Source organism: Grus americana, chromosome 13, assembly GCF_028858705.1.
Source record: "Grus americana isolate bGruAme1 chromosome 13, bGruAme1.mat, whole genome shotgun sequence".
Classification (NCBI taxonomy): domain Eukaryota; kingdom Metazoa; phylum Chordata; class Aves; order Gruiformes; family Gruidae; genus Grus; species Grus americana.
Window position 1 is genome coordinate 4,071,401 of NC_072864.1, and position 19,120 is coordinate 4,090,520.

Sequence of the window (19,120 nt, forward strand, 5' to 3'; positions counted from 1 at the left end):
TCTGGGGCAGGGCAGGTGGTGACACCCGGACCATGATGGGACCAAGACCCCAGACTCTCACCTGTGTGACAGCCCACAGTACCCAAAAGCTGGCCAACTTCCATCAAACCGGTGTTTTCCCACGGAGCGTTTCAGTGTTGCCTATTTGCATCTCCCAGGTCCCAGCAGCAAAAGCTGACGAGCTCCATGGGACACCCCACCAGCACGATGTAGCTAGCAGCTACAGCTAACACACCGTGTCCCACTGAAGCGGCCTGGAGGGAGGGCTTCTTTCCAGACAGGAGCAAATGAAGCGATTGGGAAACACCCTGCAAATAGCCGGGATCTCGTAAAACACAGCTGGGGCTTCCTAACTCTGGCTTCTGATTGGGAAATGCTTTCTTAATGACCAGAGCTGGATGCGTCAGGCAGATGAAGGAAGTTCCTGCATCGCTGCTGCAACAGCCCTCCTTCCCATGGGAAAATATCCGGGGATAATGCTGGGCACTGATTTTCAGGCAGTTCACATCCAGGCCCTGCCCAGGGTTTAGGTAAGGTGCTTAGCCGGGACTCAGAGGCAGCCCAGGCTCCCAGAGGTATATAGAGATTTACACCTTATAGAAATGCCTGGGAATTAGTTGGCAAAATATCTCCAAGCTCACATATGCTTTTGAACTGGTCCCTTCCTTCTGCGGGTTTTGTAAGGAGCTGGAGCACAGCCAGTTGGCTCTGCCGTGGTCCTGATAAGGCAAAGCGGGCACTGCCTGGCGAGGAAATGCATCCTGCTGTGCATCCCCGTGGGTTTGTAGTAGTCGTAGCCTTGGGATCATACTGAATCGTTCCTCGTGTCTCTGATAGAAAAGTGGTGAAAAACATCTTCCCCCTCTCTAGGCAGGTAGGAAAAAAATTTCCCTCGCTTTTGTTCTTGCTTTTCTCATCCGCAAAACCTCAGCCATCATCCATGATGCCAGCATACGGCAAGGAGAGCGAGGAGCCCGGGCGTCCTTCTGGGGCTCCGCTGTGTGCAGTGTGTCCGTGGACTGTGCCGTCCCGAGCGTGGCTCTCGTTAGCCAAGCGCTGCTGCCAAGACGGCTAATTGAGCAACAGGCTCTCGCTGACGGTTTCCTTATTTAACTTCCTCCTCTTGGCAAAAAGCTGCTGCTTGTGGAAACAGATGTAGCTCAGTGCTGTGTACACAATCCGGAGAAGAACAAAATCCTGACCCTATGCAACGTGGACACGGGCCAAGATGCCACATCCCGGGTTGGGGTGCAGGCACTCCCTCCCCGCCCCGGTTAGGTACAGTGAGGGGTACGACACAAATACCGAGACAAACAGGATGTAGAAAAGGAGGAATATGAGTTGATGAGCATAATAATGTGCCACAGTAATTGGTGCGTTGTGGTTTATTATCCAGCAGACCTGCAGCTCAGGAGCAACAGTATTGTTTGGGTTCCGGATTGTCGCCCCGTCATCTTTGTGTTCATTCACTCCTGTAACGTGAAATTACATTTTAGCACGAATGAAATTGAATAAATGCAGAAAGAAAATGTAGTTGTTGCTGCCATTTGCCACGCATTCTGCAACGGACTGAAGTTTCATTTTCTTGTTGCTTTTGATTTCTGCCTGTTAGAAAATCTGATGGAAAAATCAGGTACTTTGCTATCTCATGGCTCAGAAAATGCTGGGAATAAACTGAATCAAGACTATAATGTAAAGAAAACACCAATAATACAAGTTGTATTTCTTCATTCTGGTATAAGGCACAATTTTCACAGTGTAAAAACATAAGACGCAGCCCAATTCAAATACCTTTATAGTATTTCTTATTTAATTGGATAATAAAGCTCAGGGTCAGACTCCAGTTCTGAGTAGGTTATTTGGGAAACTTTTTTTCAAAAAAAAAAAAAAAATCTGTTATGAAGATGCATACAGAAAGAAGAAAGCAGCTGTAATCTGAGATGATGTGAGCCCAAAAGGTTGTGGCTGGGAGGGCAGGGTGCTGCTTTCACTACAAAAATCTCACAGCTCCTTCACCTGCTTCTCTCGCCATAACCAAGGCTTGGCACACTTCTGTTCCTCTTGTGCCACCTTGAGGGAAAAAAACTCTGGTGCATGGGTAGAATTTACTGAGTTTGCTGCTACCCAAAAATCCAAATGCTCTGCTTTCAGGTCAGGTTTTTCCCAGCCCCTGGGCAGAACATCTGCTGCTCCTGGCTATAAAAGCAAAGGACAAAGTTTTGGGGCACGGTTCCTTTCCATCTTATCAATGCTACGGAAAATCCTTAGGTCTGTCCCTCGGTGTGTCACCAGGAAGGAAGGGGGAATTTAATTAAATCTCTTGGTTTCTGTTTGCACAGACTCCACGGCTGCAATAGGGAGGCTCAGCTGGGTGAAAGGAACCCCATCGGCCACATCTCCATCTCGGAAACTGTCAAAAGGTCTTTTTTGGTTTGCACAGCTTCTCCTGTGGTTCTTGCTACTTTATGTACATAGAAAGGTAACAAGAAGGAGGAAAAAAGGGAAGAAATAGGACTTACCGCTTACATGTCAGCACCATAAAGTTTAATGGAGCTATGAACAAGGCATGTCAAAATTACAGCAATTTTTTATTACTACTCTTCTTATATTTACAACTTCTGCAGATTGCTGACCTAGAGATGCACACTGTGGTTTTAACGCGGACCCCTGACGTTGTGAAGATCTATTATAATGTTTATCCTTCTGCTGATTCCAGCTTCTGGGTTCATGGATGCACCGATAGCACTTCAGCGTCACCTGTTTTTTCCACAAAGACTGTTAGCCAGCTACATCAACTGAAACTCTACGTGATTGCATTAACATGGGAACAAATTGAAATCAAAACATCATTTTGTGGTGTTCACCAAGCAGATCCTTCTCTTGAAAGCCAAGGTAGTCAGTCCACCTCACGCTTCACAGCAGGCGGCACGACTCCTGCACACACATCCCGTGGTCTCCCCATGCAAACAGGCCATATGACCATTGCCATGAGGAGCTGAAGTGATCCCAAGGATAACGTCACTGCCAGACCGAAGAGCTACTCTGACACCTAGTGCTAGCTGGCATCTTCTCAAAACGCCCAGAAAACCTTTCCGAAGCGATGAAACTCACTGCTATTCCCACCTTGGCTAAATAACAGGCAGTTTCTCTCCCTGTGACTCCTCTGTTGTGGTTTCAGGGCAGAAGGGACGCATTGCAGAAGGACTCCTGCCCACTCCTGATGAACAGGTAGAGCAAGGTTGGTGTGGGTGGAGCTGGTGGGACGATGAAGTCTTGCCTATTCCTGAAAACGCAGCGCTCAGCAGCCCAACCTCTCAGTGCCAGGTTCCTCTTTCAGCCCTGGTATCCTGCAGTGGGCACGAGCCCAACGCTGGCCTCCGACTTGGTTTGTTTTTCCACCCTTAGAGCAAGCCTTGGCCTCTTGCAAAGCTGTCTGAGCAGCTGCTTCTGCAGCACAAAGCACCTGAGCTGCAGCTGAAACCCAGCCGGCAGTGAACAGCTCTGAAGCGACAAGGAAAATAAAAGGGTCACCATCACTATCCTCTTTACGGTTCTGTCCATCGGCTCCTCTTTGGGCAATAGAAATGATGGCGCCAAGGACCGAGTGAGCGTCTGACCCACAAGGGTGGCCCCTCTGAGAGGGGACACTGGTGGTAGATGTGTTTGGGGGTCTGTCACCTTCCTTCCAGTGGACAAAATGACTTTTGTCTCCCTGTGCCTATGTTTTCCGAGCTCTCCCAACAACTAAAATTTAAAAGATTTGTCCTTTTCTTTTTTCATAATTCGAAGCCAAGCGTATGTCAAGAACACACAACCGAAACTAGGCAGAGTTGAAAAATATACTGGTCACTTTTTATTGAGCACCAAAGTGGCAGAACCTGTACACGTCTACGCACCGGGAAGGGTCTGCCTGGGGCTGCCGCAGATCCTCGGCTGCTGCAAGGCAGAGCAGCTCAAGGATCAGGAAGGCCATGAGCATTGCTAGCACACAGTGATACGCGTAAAGTTTATTATAGCACCAAACATGCTTTAAAGTGTACATGGAAACATTGAAAACAACCTACATTAGTGATTTCCTACTGTGCTTACAAGACTGTTGTTAAGCCGTTTGTCTTTGGAGGGAAGACAAGCTGAGGACAACTCATTTTTTTCCATGTTTTCGTTTCAGCCTGTGATGGAGGTCAGTGCTGAAAACACAGCATTTAGACAAGTCTCTTCTGTGACTTTTGTTTCTGAGTTTGACAATTAATAACTTGAAAAAACCCGAAGCATTATAGCACCACAAGGAAGGGTGATGTCTTTGATAACACCCAGTAAACAGAGATTCATCAACAAATTATTAATTTGTCAATTTTTTTTTTTAAATTCCTTTTGCAAGTAGAAAAATATCTTTATCATCCCATCCAGCAAGGTGGTCAGGTATGTTCTTTTGCAGCTACAAAAAAGCAGCCACTGGAGTGAATGTATCCACTGAAATTAAACATATTTTTGGATGCTTTGCAAGATTAGGTTGAGATCCGAAATTTTAACCTTGCAAATTTGTTAATGCTCAAGACATGTTTTTCAACTGGATCCTCTGATGTTTTTAGGCACTGAATTTTTTTATTTTAAAATAGAGCAATCTGGCATCTACTCTTCAGGACTTAGCAGTAACCAGTGAAGGGTTTTGCTCATTTAATCAGAATCTGATTTTTCTGCAAAAAGTAATGCTGAAAAAAATCAATCCACTTCACTGAGCAGCACCTAGGAGTAAGGCTGCATTAAGACTTTCATTATGGGCTGTGTTGCTTTAAGTTGTCAAGTAGTGTCAGTGGCAAAGCGGCAAGTTTCTGACCTAAACTGAGACTGGAACTATAAAATACAGGTGGACTCGTGTCTCTCAGCAGGAGTTAAGATATCATTGTATGAAGTGGTATATGGTAAAATGCTAGAAATAGATCTGGGCAGATATGGTGTTGCATTTAATACCTAGAACTTGGAACAAAGGCACAAAGAAGTGAATGGAGTTCAACAAATGAAGATATTTAGGGAAATGTGGAGCCCTTCGTCTGTTCCTTTGCTCTGTGAGGCATCGAGGAGCGTGCCTGTTTATGATAGGAAACAGAAGAGCAGTTTGGCATCCTGCATCTCTCCAGCTGCAAATGTCATCTGCAAAGTATCAAGTGTTTTATAAGCATCTTAGCTTTGGCTTAAACCATTCGGTGAGTGAAAAAAAATCCCATTGTTTGTGGGTGGAAGCAGGCACTTGTATTTGTGAACTGGTATTTATATACACCGCTGCTACTCTGCATATTAAAATGCTGATTTTATGCATGCAGACGGGGGCACGTACTAAACAAGGGAGCAAACATGGCTCCTTTTGCCTAGCAATTCTGGCAGATTTGTCAAAATGAAATGCAATTGTCCCTTTCGGACTGCCATAGAAAAAGAAAACATTCATAGCAAATGTGTTTTCCATTTTATAATGCTAAACAGCTAAAAGAAGCTGTAAGACCCAAATACAGATAACTTGACCTTAAGGATTTATGGAAGTCAACCTAAAGGTACAGGACTTCTAAGGAGCAGTTGCCCATCTGCCAGACAATCCTGTTAATCACACAAATTTATCCTGCTTTTGCTTTTCTAATGCGTGCAACCAATAATCCAGACTTCAGCCCTCTTGCTGAGGTTTTGCAGGTACAAAAATGCAGATGTACATTTTGTGAGTATTAACTGTGCTGGCTAAAATAGACTGGCACACGTGTGCGTCTGCTTAGATAGTGTAGGAAGAAATCTCTTCCTTCATTAGCTCTCGATCTGTAGCTCACCAGACTGAGAAGCTAAAGGAAAGGAACCTAAAAAAAAATTTATAAACAGTGTTTTGCTCCTAGCTCAGAGTTTCTCGAATTCTTAAGATTTCAGGTTTAGGCTTGTAGACTGGGTGTCGAACCTAGGTATAAATAGGAAAAGAAGAAACCTGCAGGTTTCTTCGAACTTTAAGCTTATGAAAAGGCTTATTTAAAGTAGTTGTCTGAGATAGGCAGGCACTGGATTTGATCCAGAGAGCTCCTTTAGCCTTACAGTCCTGCCTAGTTTAATGCAACTTAGATATGGTATTTAGGTACAATTCTGACGTCACTTCATTTTTATAGTACTGAGTTATGTTCATGAAATCTGAATCAGTCAGATAATACGCACATAAAGGGCAGGCTCTGTTCCAGCGCTGTGGCTTATAGGGATCCGCTTGGAGGTATTTGCATTTCAGTGGTAGAAGGGCAGCTCATAAACGGTGTGGTTTCTTTCAGGGGATCACATTTCTCCCCTTCCTCATAGGCTTAAAATCTCGGCTCATCCTGTTCCTTGAATAGCCAAGTCTGTTTATCACTGATGGGCAGGGATCAGGGAAATGCTGGAGACGTGCTCGTGGAGATTCGGGACCAGAGTTCTTCCAAAACAGAAAACTGTTGGTTAAAGCATTACTTGACAGCTGCTTAACAGAGTGGTCCAGCTGGGTGAAAATCAAACAAAAGAGAGGAATTAAAATATTTATCCTTCCTGGGATGTTTGCACAGAACTTGTCCTTATGTAGCTGTGTAATCTTAACAGTCGCGTGACGTAGGTACCTAAAAGACACACTGAACTGCTTTGTTTTCATAACTGCCAGTTAAGCTCAAGTTAGTTTTAAAGAGAAGCTGAAAGTGTTCAGAAAACCATCCTGGGACAGAACCTTTGGTATAATCAATATTTTCATTCTTGCCTAATTCAAAGCCTGACAAATTGATTGGAGCTTTGTCAGTCGGCTTCACTCTGGCCAGATACACGTACGTTTGCTCACATGAGAGGGTCACACTGTCCAGTGTAACTGTTCACATGCATAAAGTTATCCCACAAAATCACCCGTGTGCCTAAGTATTTGCAAGACTGACCCTTATTACAATCAGTTCAGAATAAAGAGCTTTTTAATTTGTCTTGCAGGAGCAGTTCCACCTGCATTAGAAGAAGCCCCTAAACAGAAAGTTTAAAGTCTTAAGGCACACAAAGTTTGCAGCATTTATTTTTCATCCTGGAAATCACGCCAGCCTCTAAACACCCACAAGGCAAAGGTTCTTCAAGGAAATCATGTGCAGCTTGTGAAAGTAGAAGAAGTGAGAGGGGGAAGAGTAAGAGTTGGGAAAGACATTAACTCCTCCATGGACAGTTTGTGGAGCTCGATCTCCAATGCCACAGGTTTCTTGGGATGCTTTTACATCACCATCTGTTTGTCAGCCGAGGTGTTTCATGGAGCCTGAGGTATGCACCTGTACGTAGTTTTAAGGTGCCGTCCTTATATTGGCTTTTCATGAGAGGTAGTTTCACCCTCAGACAACCATTTCTTTAAATAATTGCATACCAAGCACCAGCTATTTTCACCCAGCTTTCCCTTTACTCACAGGACACTTACCCAGGCACACCTTTGATTAGCCTAAATGCTTCTGCTGGTTTTTCACATAGCCGACCACATTGTTGGAATTGCTCCCTGTAAAACAAATATCAGCAAAGTTAGATTTTTAAGTTAGTCTGTGGCAAATGTTTTCTCAAGATTCTCTAAGCAGTACAGTGTTACTGGTCTCGTTATTTAGCAGCTCTCCAGGAGAGCTGCGATAGCCCGCTGGGCAGAGGAGAGGAAATCCTTTCATAGTTTTATCAGCTAAATCGGCCAAATTTGGCTGTTTGTAAATCTTATCATATCAAAGATGGTGTCTGGTTATATCTGAATATCACTTCCAATCTCATCTGACTGTCCCCCTCTAGATCCAAGAGTTAGCTCCTTCAAAGAGGAGCTTTGAAGCCATGAGAAGAGAGATCTGGGAGATCTTCCTGCTTTCTTTGAGATACATATCCATCAGTTTGTGCAAGGGACCTGACACCTCCTGTGGTTTCAGATGACAACAAGGGACTGATTCATTGGGCTCCAGTCACCTCTTACCACATACCACAATACAAGCTCTTGGCAAAAGCCCCTGCTTTTGAGAGAGTTCTGTGTTCATCTGCAAGGAGTCCTGGGCCATGAGCAAAGCTCCAAAAATATACTTAAATATAACAAAAGGTTATTGGATTGGGTGTTTCTCAGCCCTTGGGTGGGAAACCCTGGCAGAAGGCTGCACCATTTAACCCATTGTGTCACAGCTGGAGATACTGATTCTCAAGAGTCCACAGTCAGGGCACTGCAGATCTTAAAATAAGATCTTTTAACCAAGGCATAGAAACTTGAGGCCAAAGAATCTCTTGTTGCTATGTACAAACCTTCATTTCATAAGCAGTAAAATTCCTTGTAAGCAATGCAATAACGACAAAGGTTAATAATAGCAAACACTTCATGCCAGCAGCTTACCCAAATATTCCTTGTAATACTTATGCCTCAGGTTGCGTCCATCTGAAAAAGAAGGTATGCAATGAGAACATATCCAGTCTGCCTTCGTTCTTGGTGTTCAACTCCGGCCTTCTGTGTACAGCACAGAGAAATTATAGATATGGAAATAATAACCTCACAAACCGCAAAATAAAAGATCTCTGTGGCTGAAACAGTGTAGGCTGCTATAAAACTCTTATAAAACTGTTCAGGTTATTGAACTATGTGGACACAACTCACTTTCCCTGAGAGTGGTTAACTGCTGGCCACTAGCATGTTACGTTCTTTTCAGTAGCTATGAGTCAAGGAATCGCAGACTTTCTCAAATGAAAGAAAATTTGGGTAAAATTTCAGACCATCTATTAATAGTTTACATAATTCAAGTTCCAGCCAGGTTTTTCTGTTTACCATTTATATAATTATTTAAGCTCTTAGAAATACCTCATGTCTAAGAGCCACACAGCTATACATTACATTAGTTACTACGGATGTTATTAAAGAAAAAGTTATAAAAGAATAAAAGGGATGATCGAAAAGCCCTGGGAAAAATCTTAGTCTTTTACGGAAGCAGTTCAGAGGTCTGGTTTGATGCCTTCTGTGGCTTTTACAGTGACCAGCTGGCAACACTGATGTCTTATGTCTCAGACATAGATATCCTACTATTCAATGAAGTTACACATACCTAGACATGTTATGAGCTTTCCTGAAAAATAGCTTGGCCTAGATAAGTTCTGTTATTGGGCAAATGTGTCAGCAGAATAAGAGGAACAACGTTTTGGATGCAGAAAGCAAAGTCAGAAGTCAAAACTGGAATTTCAAACTCATATTTCTTAGTTAGGTGTTCAGTAATATATAAGTATGTCTATTTTTGTGCTGCGTAATAATGGCACATGCAGGTTACTACCCGCTCTGCTTACACAATCCCAGAGGATGCTGGCATACAGAGCAAACAAGAAGTGTGTACCCCTGCTTTGGGTATCTCACATAGCTTTGGGTATTTCACCCTGCTTTGGGTATTTCACATAGCTCAGCCAGCATCAAGGGCATTAGAGACTTGAGATGGCTGCAGAGTGGGGACTGTCTCCCACCCCAGCTGTCACATACTGCCTTGGGGCACCCAGAAAACCCAGGAAGCCCAGGAGAGCAGATGTACCACCAGCTCTCCTTCAACGCCAGTGAGAATACACCGTCCCTCAGTGGTGTTTGCATGACAGAAGAAGAAAGGAAGGGAGATTTCCAGTCAACTGACCTGGATTTCCACGGAGCTTGATGCACTGGCCCCTGTTAGGGATTCCTTCAGCTGTGTTACCTGGGTTGATGATATGGCATTCATAGCCTGTGGGGCAATGCAGAGGCTCATCTCCATCCTCAGTGGTACTGCAGGCCTCAGCTGCAAAAGAAGCCTGCAGGTCATAAATCATGGCTTTAACACCCACGGGGAACCAAAATATGACAACACAGCCACCTTCTGTATCTCCTCCCAGACAGGATCTCAGACTACTTCCCATGCAAGGGTACCAAGGAGCTAACACCTCCAAAGAAGCCTGGCAGAGCAGGTGATGATGTTTGCACCTTACACAAAAACTGTGTCTGGCCCAATATGGGGAGTGCAGGTCAGCCCCGTGACGACACCCTCTCCACAGCCTGTTGTGCAGGGTCTGTGCAAGGGCTGGAGAGCGGTGAAGACAGACCACCACTGCCCACCATGCTCACACTGGTGGGTGGTCCCTCCACGTGGCTGTTCCCTCCAAGCAGCCATAAGTCTGTTCCAGCCCATGTTTCGGGCTAGGTGGGGAATCAGGGAAACGTGACCAGGAAGCTGACAGTTTGCTGCTTTGTTCTTTGCTCCACACCCATTAACTTACTGATGAAGTTGAACCTCAGATGTGACTCACTATGGAGTAAGGCAGTACCAGCCCTGGTACAAATGGAGGCTTTAACCATCTTGACCCTGGACATCCAGCAAGTGCAGAGTGGAATGAGAAAGTAAAGCAGGACTCACAGGTAGTGTTTGTGTCCATTAAATGTGCAGACTATGCAAGGACACTCCACCCTTTCATCTACCAGGATTTTAATTTCAAGGACATCTGCTGTAATTCTCATGCCGTGACTGATGGTTCTTACTTCATTAATTACTCCCTCAAGCTGAGATGAAGGTGCTAAGATAAGAACAAATAATATAAGGATAACAAGGATGGACGAGGAGGAACTTGTTTTATCTTATTTCTAGCAGTGCAACTCAAATGAGCTGGAGGCAGAAATTTCTCTTGAAGAACTAGGAGTTTCCACAATAGATGAGAGTCAAGGTTCGTCAAGTCTGATACCATCTGTGTAAGACCAAAGAGGGTAATTCATCGGCACTACCTATGTCTGACTAAAGCTGATCAAAAGCTGGAATAGCCTTTCCATGAAGAAATTAAGAACTTCAGGCATACATAGTTCTGGGAATGCCTCGTAGAAAAAAACTTGTCTTCCCACCCCCCCACTCCCTCCTAGTTTCAATTTGAGGTATTGGAAAAAATTAATTAAAAGACCTTTCCCTATGTAATTAACATGAGAAGCCCAATCTCATTAGCAGACCCCAAGCTTAGATGCTCCCAGTCCCATGTCAGGTTGACACAACTCCGCAGCAGCTTGCCAGGGCTCTTGTTCAAAGCAGCCTTCAGACCCGAGAGCCACAGCCCCAGCCCAAGGCATCTGCGTGATGAGGCCACACTGGATTAAAAGATCTCCTAATCCAAGTCCGCCCACAGTCTATCAGGAAGCTGGCAGAAAATATGTGTATGCTGACAAAGCCTTTTTCTAAAGAAAAGATATATTCCTACTTATTTCAAGAATGGAAACAAATCCAGTTCCCTGGAGTATTCATAGTGCTCTGCTGGATAAGTCATATCGATAAAAAACAACTGATTTACTGCACCAGAAACTAGTCCCCAGCACCACACAGTGTTATTCCTACGGAAACTCCAGACAAATACCAGAAGCCCTGGCATCCCAACATACCTGGCAAGCCCTGTATATGATGAATATATTATTTAGTGCCTGTGTATAATTACTGATATTGCAGAAAAGACAGTGAAATGTACTGTACCTTGCAAGACTTCTTCTGGGCCATCCAAAAGCCACCCATTTCCTCCCAGCCAGCGGGGTTTGGGCTGAACCAACCAGTCTAAAACTATAAAAGACATAAACAAGAGACCACAGAGTCAAGGTGGAGTAGCCATAGGGCACACAGTTAAGGAAAAGTCACAGATTTCCTCTAAGAGCCAGTGACAAGGCTGCCAGGCTCCTGAAGGATGGATTTGAGTTTTCAGCAAGATATTTATATTCATGCTCTTGTTGTCCCAGTAGCAGGAGAGCCATGGATGTTATCCAGGGCCACGAGAACCTGGTGTCGTAAAGGCCAAAGCAGCTGTTGTTTCCCGTCCTCCATTCCCATGGCACGGATCAGATGAGATAGCTGCGCTGTGAGCACTAACTCAGATTGGGATTACTTCTTTTCCTGAATATATAATCCCAGGAAAAGAACTGGCCTCAAGTGATTTCTACCATTTGTGCTGGTGGAAATTTTGCCATGCCAGCTGGCCTTAGATAATTTTTCAGTTCAGCAATCAGAAGTGTGGAACTGAAGCTTTATCCTCAACTCACACTCAAACTGTGCCTCCTACCCAAGACCCAATGCACATGGGGATGACTACCATCATATCTGCGTACTTCTCTCTACCAGTCTGATTGCCGGGTCTACTCTACCTGGTGGTGGCTGTACGGACTCCAGGCAGGCGTAGATGCATCCGTTGTAGCAGCAGCGCTTGTGCCTTTCGCATTCTGAATCCGACCGGCAGCTGGGCACCTCGCAGGCTCGGTCAGGCAAAGTCTGGGGTGGTGGGGGGCAGCGGTCGTTCTTCTGGTAGTGGGAACTGTGAGAATGAACAGGGTACTCATAATCCTTGCAAAGAAAAGAAAAGGAAACAAAGGTTTGGCATAAGGTGAATACCAAACATCCCATCAGTTGAAACAGAGGAGGGGTTTTCAAAGTGGTTTTCACACTTTCATTAGAGAGGAGAATTAACCGTTCAGCTTCCCCAGCCCTGTCTTCAGCGCACTGAAGAGAGCGCTATATGATCACCTTAGCTCACTGCTTTGGAAGGAACTCATTTTATAATTAAGGCTGTTGTAATGACAATGAGGAGGTAAAAAAAAAATCCTTAAAGTCTGTTATACTTGTCTGAGAAACAGAGAGAAAGACTCTGGGCATCCTCACGACAAGAATGCCAAAACACCTTGACAGTAAAGTAGTGGAAACGACAACACCGTATTGTTCTGAGGTTACGTCCCCACATGGGACCCGGAACTAACGTCCCAGGTAGCACCTGTCTCCTCAATAGCCTCCTTCTACCTTCATCACCTTCTTCTGGACCAGAACTCATAGAGGAGTGGTACAAAGTCTTTCAAATTTATCCACTGTAGGGTCCTGGGTTGTTAAATTAGAGACTACCTCTAAACCATGAGATGTTCTGGGTGAGATCTGTGTGGGTGATGTCAATTTAATTCCAAAGAAAATGAGGCTGTGTTTGACTATAGCGGAAAGGAGCCCAGCTGCTCTTTGCACACCGAAAGGACAAGGGAGATTTAGAGTGGATTAACAGGCACAGGATTTTACCAGAAACATTTATAAGAGGCAGCATTCAGATATTACTCATGCTGGCAGCATTTGAGAGCAAGAAGCCAGCTCCCTCCGACAGAGAGGTGAATCACCAAGCCCACTCCTTTCTCACCTATGGCTACACTACTCATCTTTGGGCTTGAGCTCAGCTCCCCAGAGCAGCATAACGTACTCTGAAAGGGCAATCAATTCTCAGATTAATTAACACACATTAATAAGGTCTAGTAAAATTAAAAAAAAAAATCAATTCTGGATTTGTACTTTTAAAAGAGGTCAGCATCTAGCCAAAGGTATGAAGTGAGCGCTGCCATGCACTCGCTAGCAAGCTGTTGAGTTTAAGAGCCCTATATATACTTGGCCCCATCACTGTTGTGTTTTGAAATCAGCGATGAACAATGGGGTTGGTATTCCCAGAAACAACATGGTGCAACTGTCCCCGAGGGGGTCTCTAGGAAATTTCACCATCAGGCTATGGAGAAATTTGGAGTGAGACTAATATCCCTCTTTATCTACATGCTGCTACAGCCTCATTGTTGAAACCTCCCCATGGCTTCTGTGGAACATGTGTGCCTTTGCGAAACAGCATGTCCCCACATGTACTGTCCAAGAAAATGTCCCAGCACAGGCCCCAGGAGGTCCATTGCCCTGAGGACCGACCGCTGGCCCACACAGCCTCTGCTGCTACGTGTGACCAAGCAGCAACGAATTATCAGTAACGGTGAAAACAACATCATCTGGACTCCCTTGGGATAATTTGCAATGTAGAGAATGAAGGCAATCCCAAGGGACGCCAAAAGAAATAACGCACATTGCTCATGCTACTGATGTGAGACATTTTAATTCCACGTTCCGCCTTGTATTACACATAGTGTGGAATTGTATTGATAAGGTGGTGGGTTTTACACCAAAGCTGATCTCTGGTTTTTGAGCCATAGCTTGGGGGAAACAGAGAGCAACGAGGCTTCTCCTCTGCCTGGTTGCACAGAGATGGAGTGTCACCAAAGTAGAAGTACAGAGAAAAGTCAGGATGATTTTTAATGAGTTTTAATTTCTGGTACAAGGTGCACGTTAAGGAAAATCCATACCCTGGTTATATCTATAATTGGTTAAAGAATGTGTGTGTGTGTCTGTGTGTGAGAGACAGAGAATTCCTAGTACTTCCACAAACAACAGCCTCCTGCCCTGTTCCCAGTATCAGCCCACCCTGTTCTCAATATCAAGAAACAATTTTCCTCTGCTTTTTCCTTAGTTGTTTCCATTCAGTGAACAAGAAACTACTCAAAAACACTTCCACATGGTTGTTTTCCCATGAATTGGTGGGATGTTTGAACCACAAGATAGGTTTGGAAGAAAAAAAGAGAAATCATAATTTTGATGATGTTTTCCATGTTAAAGTGTAAAACCAGGTGTAAGCTAACACATCATCCCACTCCTCAAAAAAGCTGAAAACACTCCGGCTTTGAAATAACGTGCTTCTGGACTGAATATAGTTAAAGTTCAAGTTTTTTTGCTGCTTTTGGATTTTAAATAGAGTAAATGCTTGGGCCAAGTATCATTTTGGGATATATGATATCATTTAGCATTTAATCTATGCAGTTCCAAACATTTAACCGGTCTCCTGATTTGGAGGAGCATTCATCCTGGAAGGTCACAGTTTACTATTCTATTTGAAATGTCAGCTGCAGACTGAATTGTAGTCACCAAAATAATACTGGGAAATAATGGATACATGAAAAAACCCACACCAAACAATTACTGCAGTTGCTTCACAGATGATTCAGAAACCAAGAAGCCAAAATTGCAATGAACAGTTGGCTCCATGAATGAGATTTCCGTTTGGGAACAATATAACATTTTTAGCCAAATAACTTTGTACCTCATGACCTCCCTGCCCATTTGCTCTGTTCACCTATTGCTCTGAACCTCTTTCTTTCAAAACCTCATGGTCAAAAAAATATTTTTGCACATCTGATCTAATAAAACCATTGCCACTGGTTTGTGTATGCATAAACCATCCCAGTGGGAAACAGGATTCCCTCATTCCCAAAATAGCCTGGTTAAGGATATCTCCAGGTATGGGCTATGAGGTCTTTTCAGAAGCTGCCTCCCTGTGCCCTTTGGGAACAGTCCACCACCTGTGCAGGGGCTGCAGAACACCAGCTGCAAATCACTGGACTTGTCAAGCGTCCCTCCGGCTGTAAAACACATGGATTTGCTAAAAGCTGGAAGCCCAGCTCCTCAGTCCCACTGTTGACTGCCAGTTTTTTCTTCTCACTGCATTCTCCTCTTTCTCCCTTCTTCACTCCCGCTTGACCCCTCCTTGCCAACAAACACCCTTCCTCACACACCTTAATGAGAAACTCCTGGCCAGACCTCAAACCAGCTCCTCATCGTAACACCCGCTCGTCATTCTGCGGCCAGCAGTTTGGTGGATGCATTCCTCCTACTGTAGACTCAGAGGATATTTTGGACTCAGGCAACATAACTCTCAGTCAACTCCCTACCCCTCACCACCTCTTACCCCTCCAGACCTTGTCCGTGTCCTTCTGGGGCTCCCACACAGGGATGTCTATGGCCCATCTCCCATATGGCTGCGTGTTGCCGTAAGCACCTCCATCTGTTACCCCTCTATCCAAGTGACTCACAAATCAGCTGTTCCACCCGCAGCCTCTGATTTTTGAACTGTAGGGAACATATAGCATTTGGTAGAAAAGAAAGCATCTCTCTGAGAAACAAGAAGGGCTGCCAGACAGAGTCTTGGTGGATAAGAGGATGGAGAGCAGACGGCTTCCTCCTTACAAGGCTTTGGGGAGAAGGAAAAAGAAAAGCATTTCCTGTTTTTCCTAGATAAGCTGTTTCTGTCAATATGAGCAATTCTAGCTGAGCTTGCCAGATCAGTAGCACCTGGATTCACGGCTGCCAGGAAAAACAGCCCTTTGAAGAACTGCAGATTGAAAGAAGAGGATATATCCTCAGGGGAGCGGGCTCTGTGCCTCTACAGAGCACATTATCTCAAGATCAACATGTAAATTCCTGTTCTACTCCCGTCCTATCTCTCTGGGTCATTTACTTCATAGTTCCTATTGAATTTGAGCTTTGCATTGAAATATGACAGAAGAACATACTAATAAATACTTTCCAGTGCGTGATTTTGCAGGAAACACAGCTCTACACTTTAATTTTCCAATTAAAGTGTAACCAGATGATACTCTGTCCCAAGGGAGGCTACAATGGAGAAAATTTCTTGTTGTAAAATATTGGGGTGCCTTTCAAATATTAGCACAATGTTTTCTGCAAAATTTCAAGGAGACAAGAGAACCGTATTTCAGTTCATTCAGCACGGGCAAAAGACATGCATCACACTTCTGAGTCAGCAGTCGCACAAACCAAATGTAGCTGTCCCCAAACATCGCTCTACATCTCATGGGTGAAAAAGCATCCATTTAAATGAAAAGCTTTTATATGTGGCTGTAGAAGACAGGTGGAGGAATCTCTCTGTGACACCAGGGATCTGTTTACGTACATGCAATGGCTGGAAGATGCAATCAAACCCGAGCATGAGCAAACAGACTGGCTGGGGCTTCCACCTAAGCGATTCAAGGGGCAGAAGCCTTGGGTCAGTGCTGGCTTCTAAGGAGACTTTAATGGAGTAAGTCAAAATTTCAAATTCAATGTTTTTTTCTTTCTAAACAGCAGGTCCTGAAAGTCAAGCTATCCAATTACTTTCCCCCCCTTTTTTTTTTTTCTTAAATTTCCTCCATGGTCATCTCTAAAAGCCTTTTGGCTCAGACACGCCAGAACAAGACCCAGCCCCATCCTTTTCTCCACTCACAGTAACTTGTTGCTCTTTCAGTTTCAATTCCAGCACCGCTCTAAGTACCACCGCAGATTTGGAAACGGCGGTTGCGCTCAGTGCCCCCCTGGCGAATAACCGCATGGCTCTGTATTCCCTCTAACACACTGGGCAGGCACCGCAACTGCTCCAGTGCTGCCTGGGCACACGGGGGACACTGGAGCCTCTGCAGCTCCATGCTGTGTTTTCTTGCACAGAGTCTCCTGCCCTTCCCTGGTTTGTTCTTGTGATGGCCTGAGGATAAGAAGGTGGCTTAACGTGTGATCAGCACGTTACTCTGACACTGTGGATCCGGGGATGCTCCAGTGATTTACCAAACCCTAGGCGATGTCACCATCCCTGTAGTACACAGTATCACTGGGAGTTGAGACATTTACCCAGAGTTACCCCAAAAGGCAGTGGAGGAACCGGGCAGGGAACCCTCCTCCCTGCTCCAAGCAATAAATCACATTATCTTCTTTTCGCTAAATCTGTCCCCAGACACGTAGGTTTTGCATTGCCCTTCTCCTCATTCACGCTTCCCTTGCTGCCCTCTGAAGTTTCTAGGAAAAGCAGTGCCGGCTGCCGTACCAACGTCTTCTCACTGTTCCAAGTGTGCTTTGCAAGTTTCCCATTGCAGCAGCTAGGTGGCAAAAGTTTAGTACAGCCTGGGAAACTTAACGTAACCCTTTTATAAAGAGACAGCCTGCGGATTCAAATACTTCTTATTCTAAAATGATACACGCACATAAAGCAAACTCCCCTTTCATGGCAAGCACACCCAGCTCCCCCAAAATCACCCCACCGCAGTTTACTCACATCATATTTCTCCGTCATTTTCAGATGTAGAGCACGCTTCCAGAGATTCCTTGCACAGCCCAAATCTGGCAATAAAACTAAGACACACAAGGCTGCAGTGAAGATCTTTTTACAGAAATGCATCTCGGACAGCACCCTGGAATCCATTTTCCCAAGGAGAGATCAAATAAGGAGCCCAGCTTTCGGGATCCAGACGATTCAGAGTCTTGGCAAGGAGGAAGGGAGACGGGGAGGGAGGGAGAGCGAGGGCTGATCGCTGGTGAGAGCCGCTTTTCGCTGCGCAGCTTCTGGGAAGGGAAAGGGGAAAAAAAAAAAAAGAAAAAAAAAAAAAAGGAGCCCACAAGCAGAAGCCAGGAGCTGCTGTTGAACTTCTTTACGCAAAGTTAGATCAGGTTCTCGCTCACATGTTCACACAAAGCACATGCTTTCCTTGAATGATAGATGGGAAGATTATTTGGAAAGATTATTTTTAGACCTTTGTTCCCAACATCTGGCATCCTCAGAGAGCCCCATTCAAAGCCAAAGCGTGGGATCAGATGACAGCTGCCGCAGGGGGAAATAAAGGTCTTGGAGGGGTGGGCTCGGCAGCTTCTAGCAAACAGCACACCCAAACTGTCCAAGCTACTCGGCTCTCCCCTTGTGTGCTTCCCACTGTGCCCTCAGCTGTGGGTTTGGATTCTGTTTTGACAAAGTGCTAACTTCACATAAAGATTGTTTGAAGGAAATGATTTAAAGACATGATAAACATGCAGGAGCTTTAATTAAACCAACTTGACGTTAGCTTTCTGCAAATGATTTCGAAGAAGGGGAAGAGGTGGCCATTGGGGAAAAATAAATCCATATGCATGGGTGGGGAATAGGGAAGGAAGGCGGTTTAGAAATGACATGACCAAATGGAAAGTGAGGAAGGGGACGTGAGTCAGGCTGTGCCTGACAATGGGAGAGACGGAGAGACTGGACATGGGGTATTACACACCTACGTGGACATTCAGGCACCCAGCTGCATGAAGGACAAGAATGGACTTATGAAATCAGGCTGAAAGCATCCCAGCATCCTGCCTGGGACAGGGACAGAGGCAGGAACCAAAGAAAAAGTATGAAAACGGGGTAACTGTTACATATACATGAGTATAGCTACATCTATACATATGTACATGGTTTTGTATTTGTATATGTATATATGCATATACTTTCAGTCTTCAGTAATGTTGTTCAGGGCTTCCTGAGCCAAATGTGGGGGCGGTTTATTTTATAATCCTCCATGAATTTCTCCTCCAGCAGCTTGTCCAGCCTCCACCTGGAATGAAGGAAGAAATGCAACCACAAAGTTAGCTGAGATACAAGCACTAAGACCTGCTTGCCTTCCATTTACCCTGACTGCAGCCTTGCAGAGCAGCATGGAGGCTTGCTGGATACGTTGGATTTATGGTATGTCTGC

At 44.8% G+C, this 19,120-nt stretch overlaps 1 protein-coding gene across 2 annotated transcripts; it reads right to left on the reverse strand.

The window, feature by feature from the left end:
* Positions 1-3,826: 3,826 nt before the first annotated feature.
* On the reverse strand, positions 3,827-18,888 carry WFDC1 (WAP four-disulfide core domain 1). Of its 2 annotated transcripts, none has more exons than XM_054840979.1 (7): positions 17,683-18,888; positions 12,119-12,314; positions 11,460-11,543; positions 9,618-9,758; positions 8,351-8,392; positions 7,421-7,495; positions 3,827-6,487 (listed from the first exon to the last, which is right to left on the reverse strand). In XM_054840979.1, the coding sequence occupies exons 1-6, from the start codon at positions 17,827-17,829 to the stop codon at positions 7,437-7,439; spliced, it is 669 nt and encodes a 222-aa protein (XP_054696954.1). In that variant the 5' UTR covers positions 17,830-18,888; the 3' UTR covers positions 3,827-6,487; positions 7,421-7,436. The 2 variants fall into 2 exon arrangements, with proteins under 2 accessions (XP_054696954.1, XP_054696953.1); XM_054840978.1 differs by lacking the exon at positions 17,683-18,888 and adding an exon at positions 15,553-15,626 and having other exon boundaries at positions 12,119-12,285.
* Between the last annotated feature and the right edge of the window lie 232 nt (positions 18,889-19,120).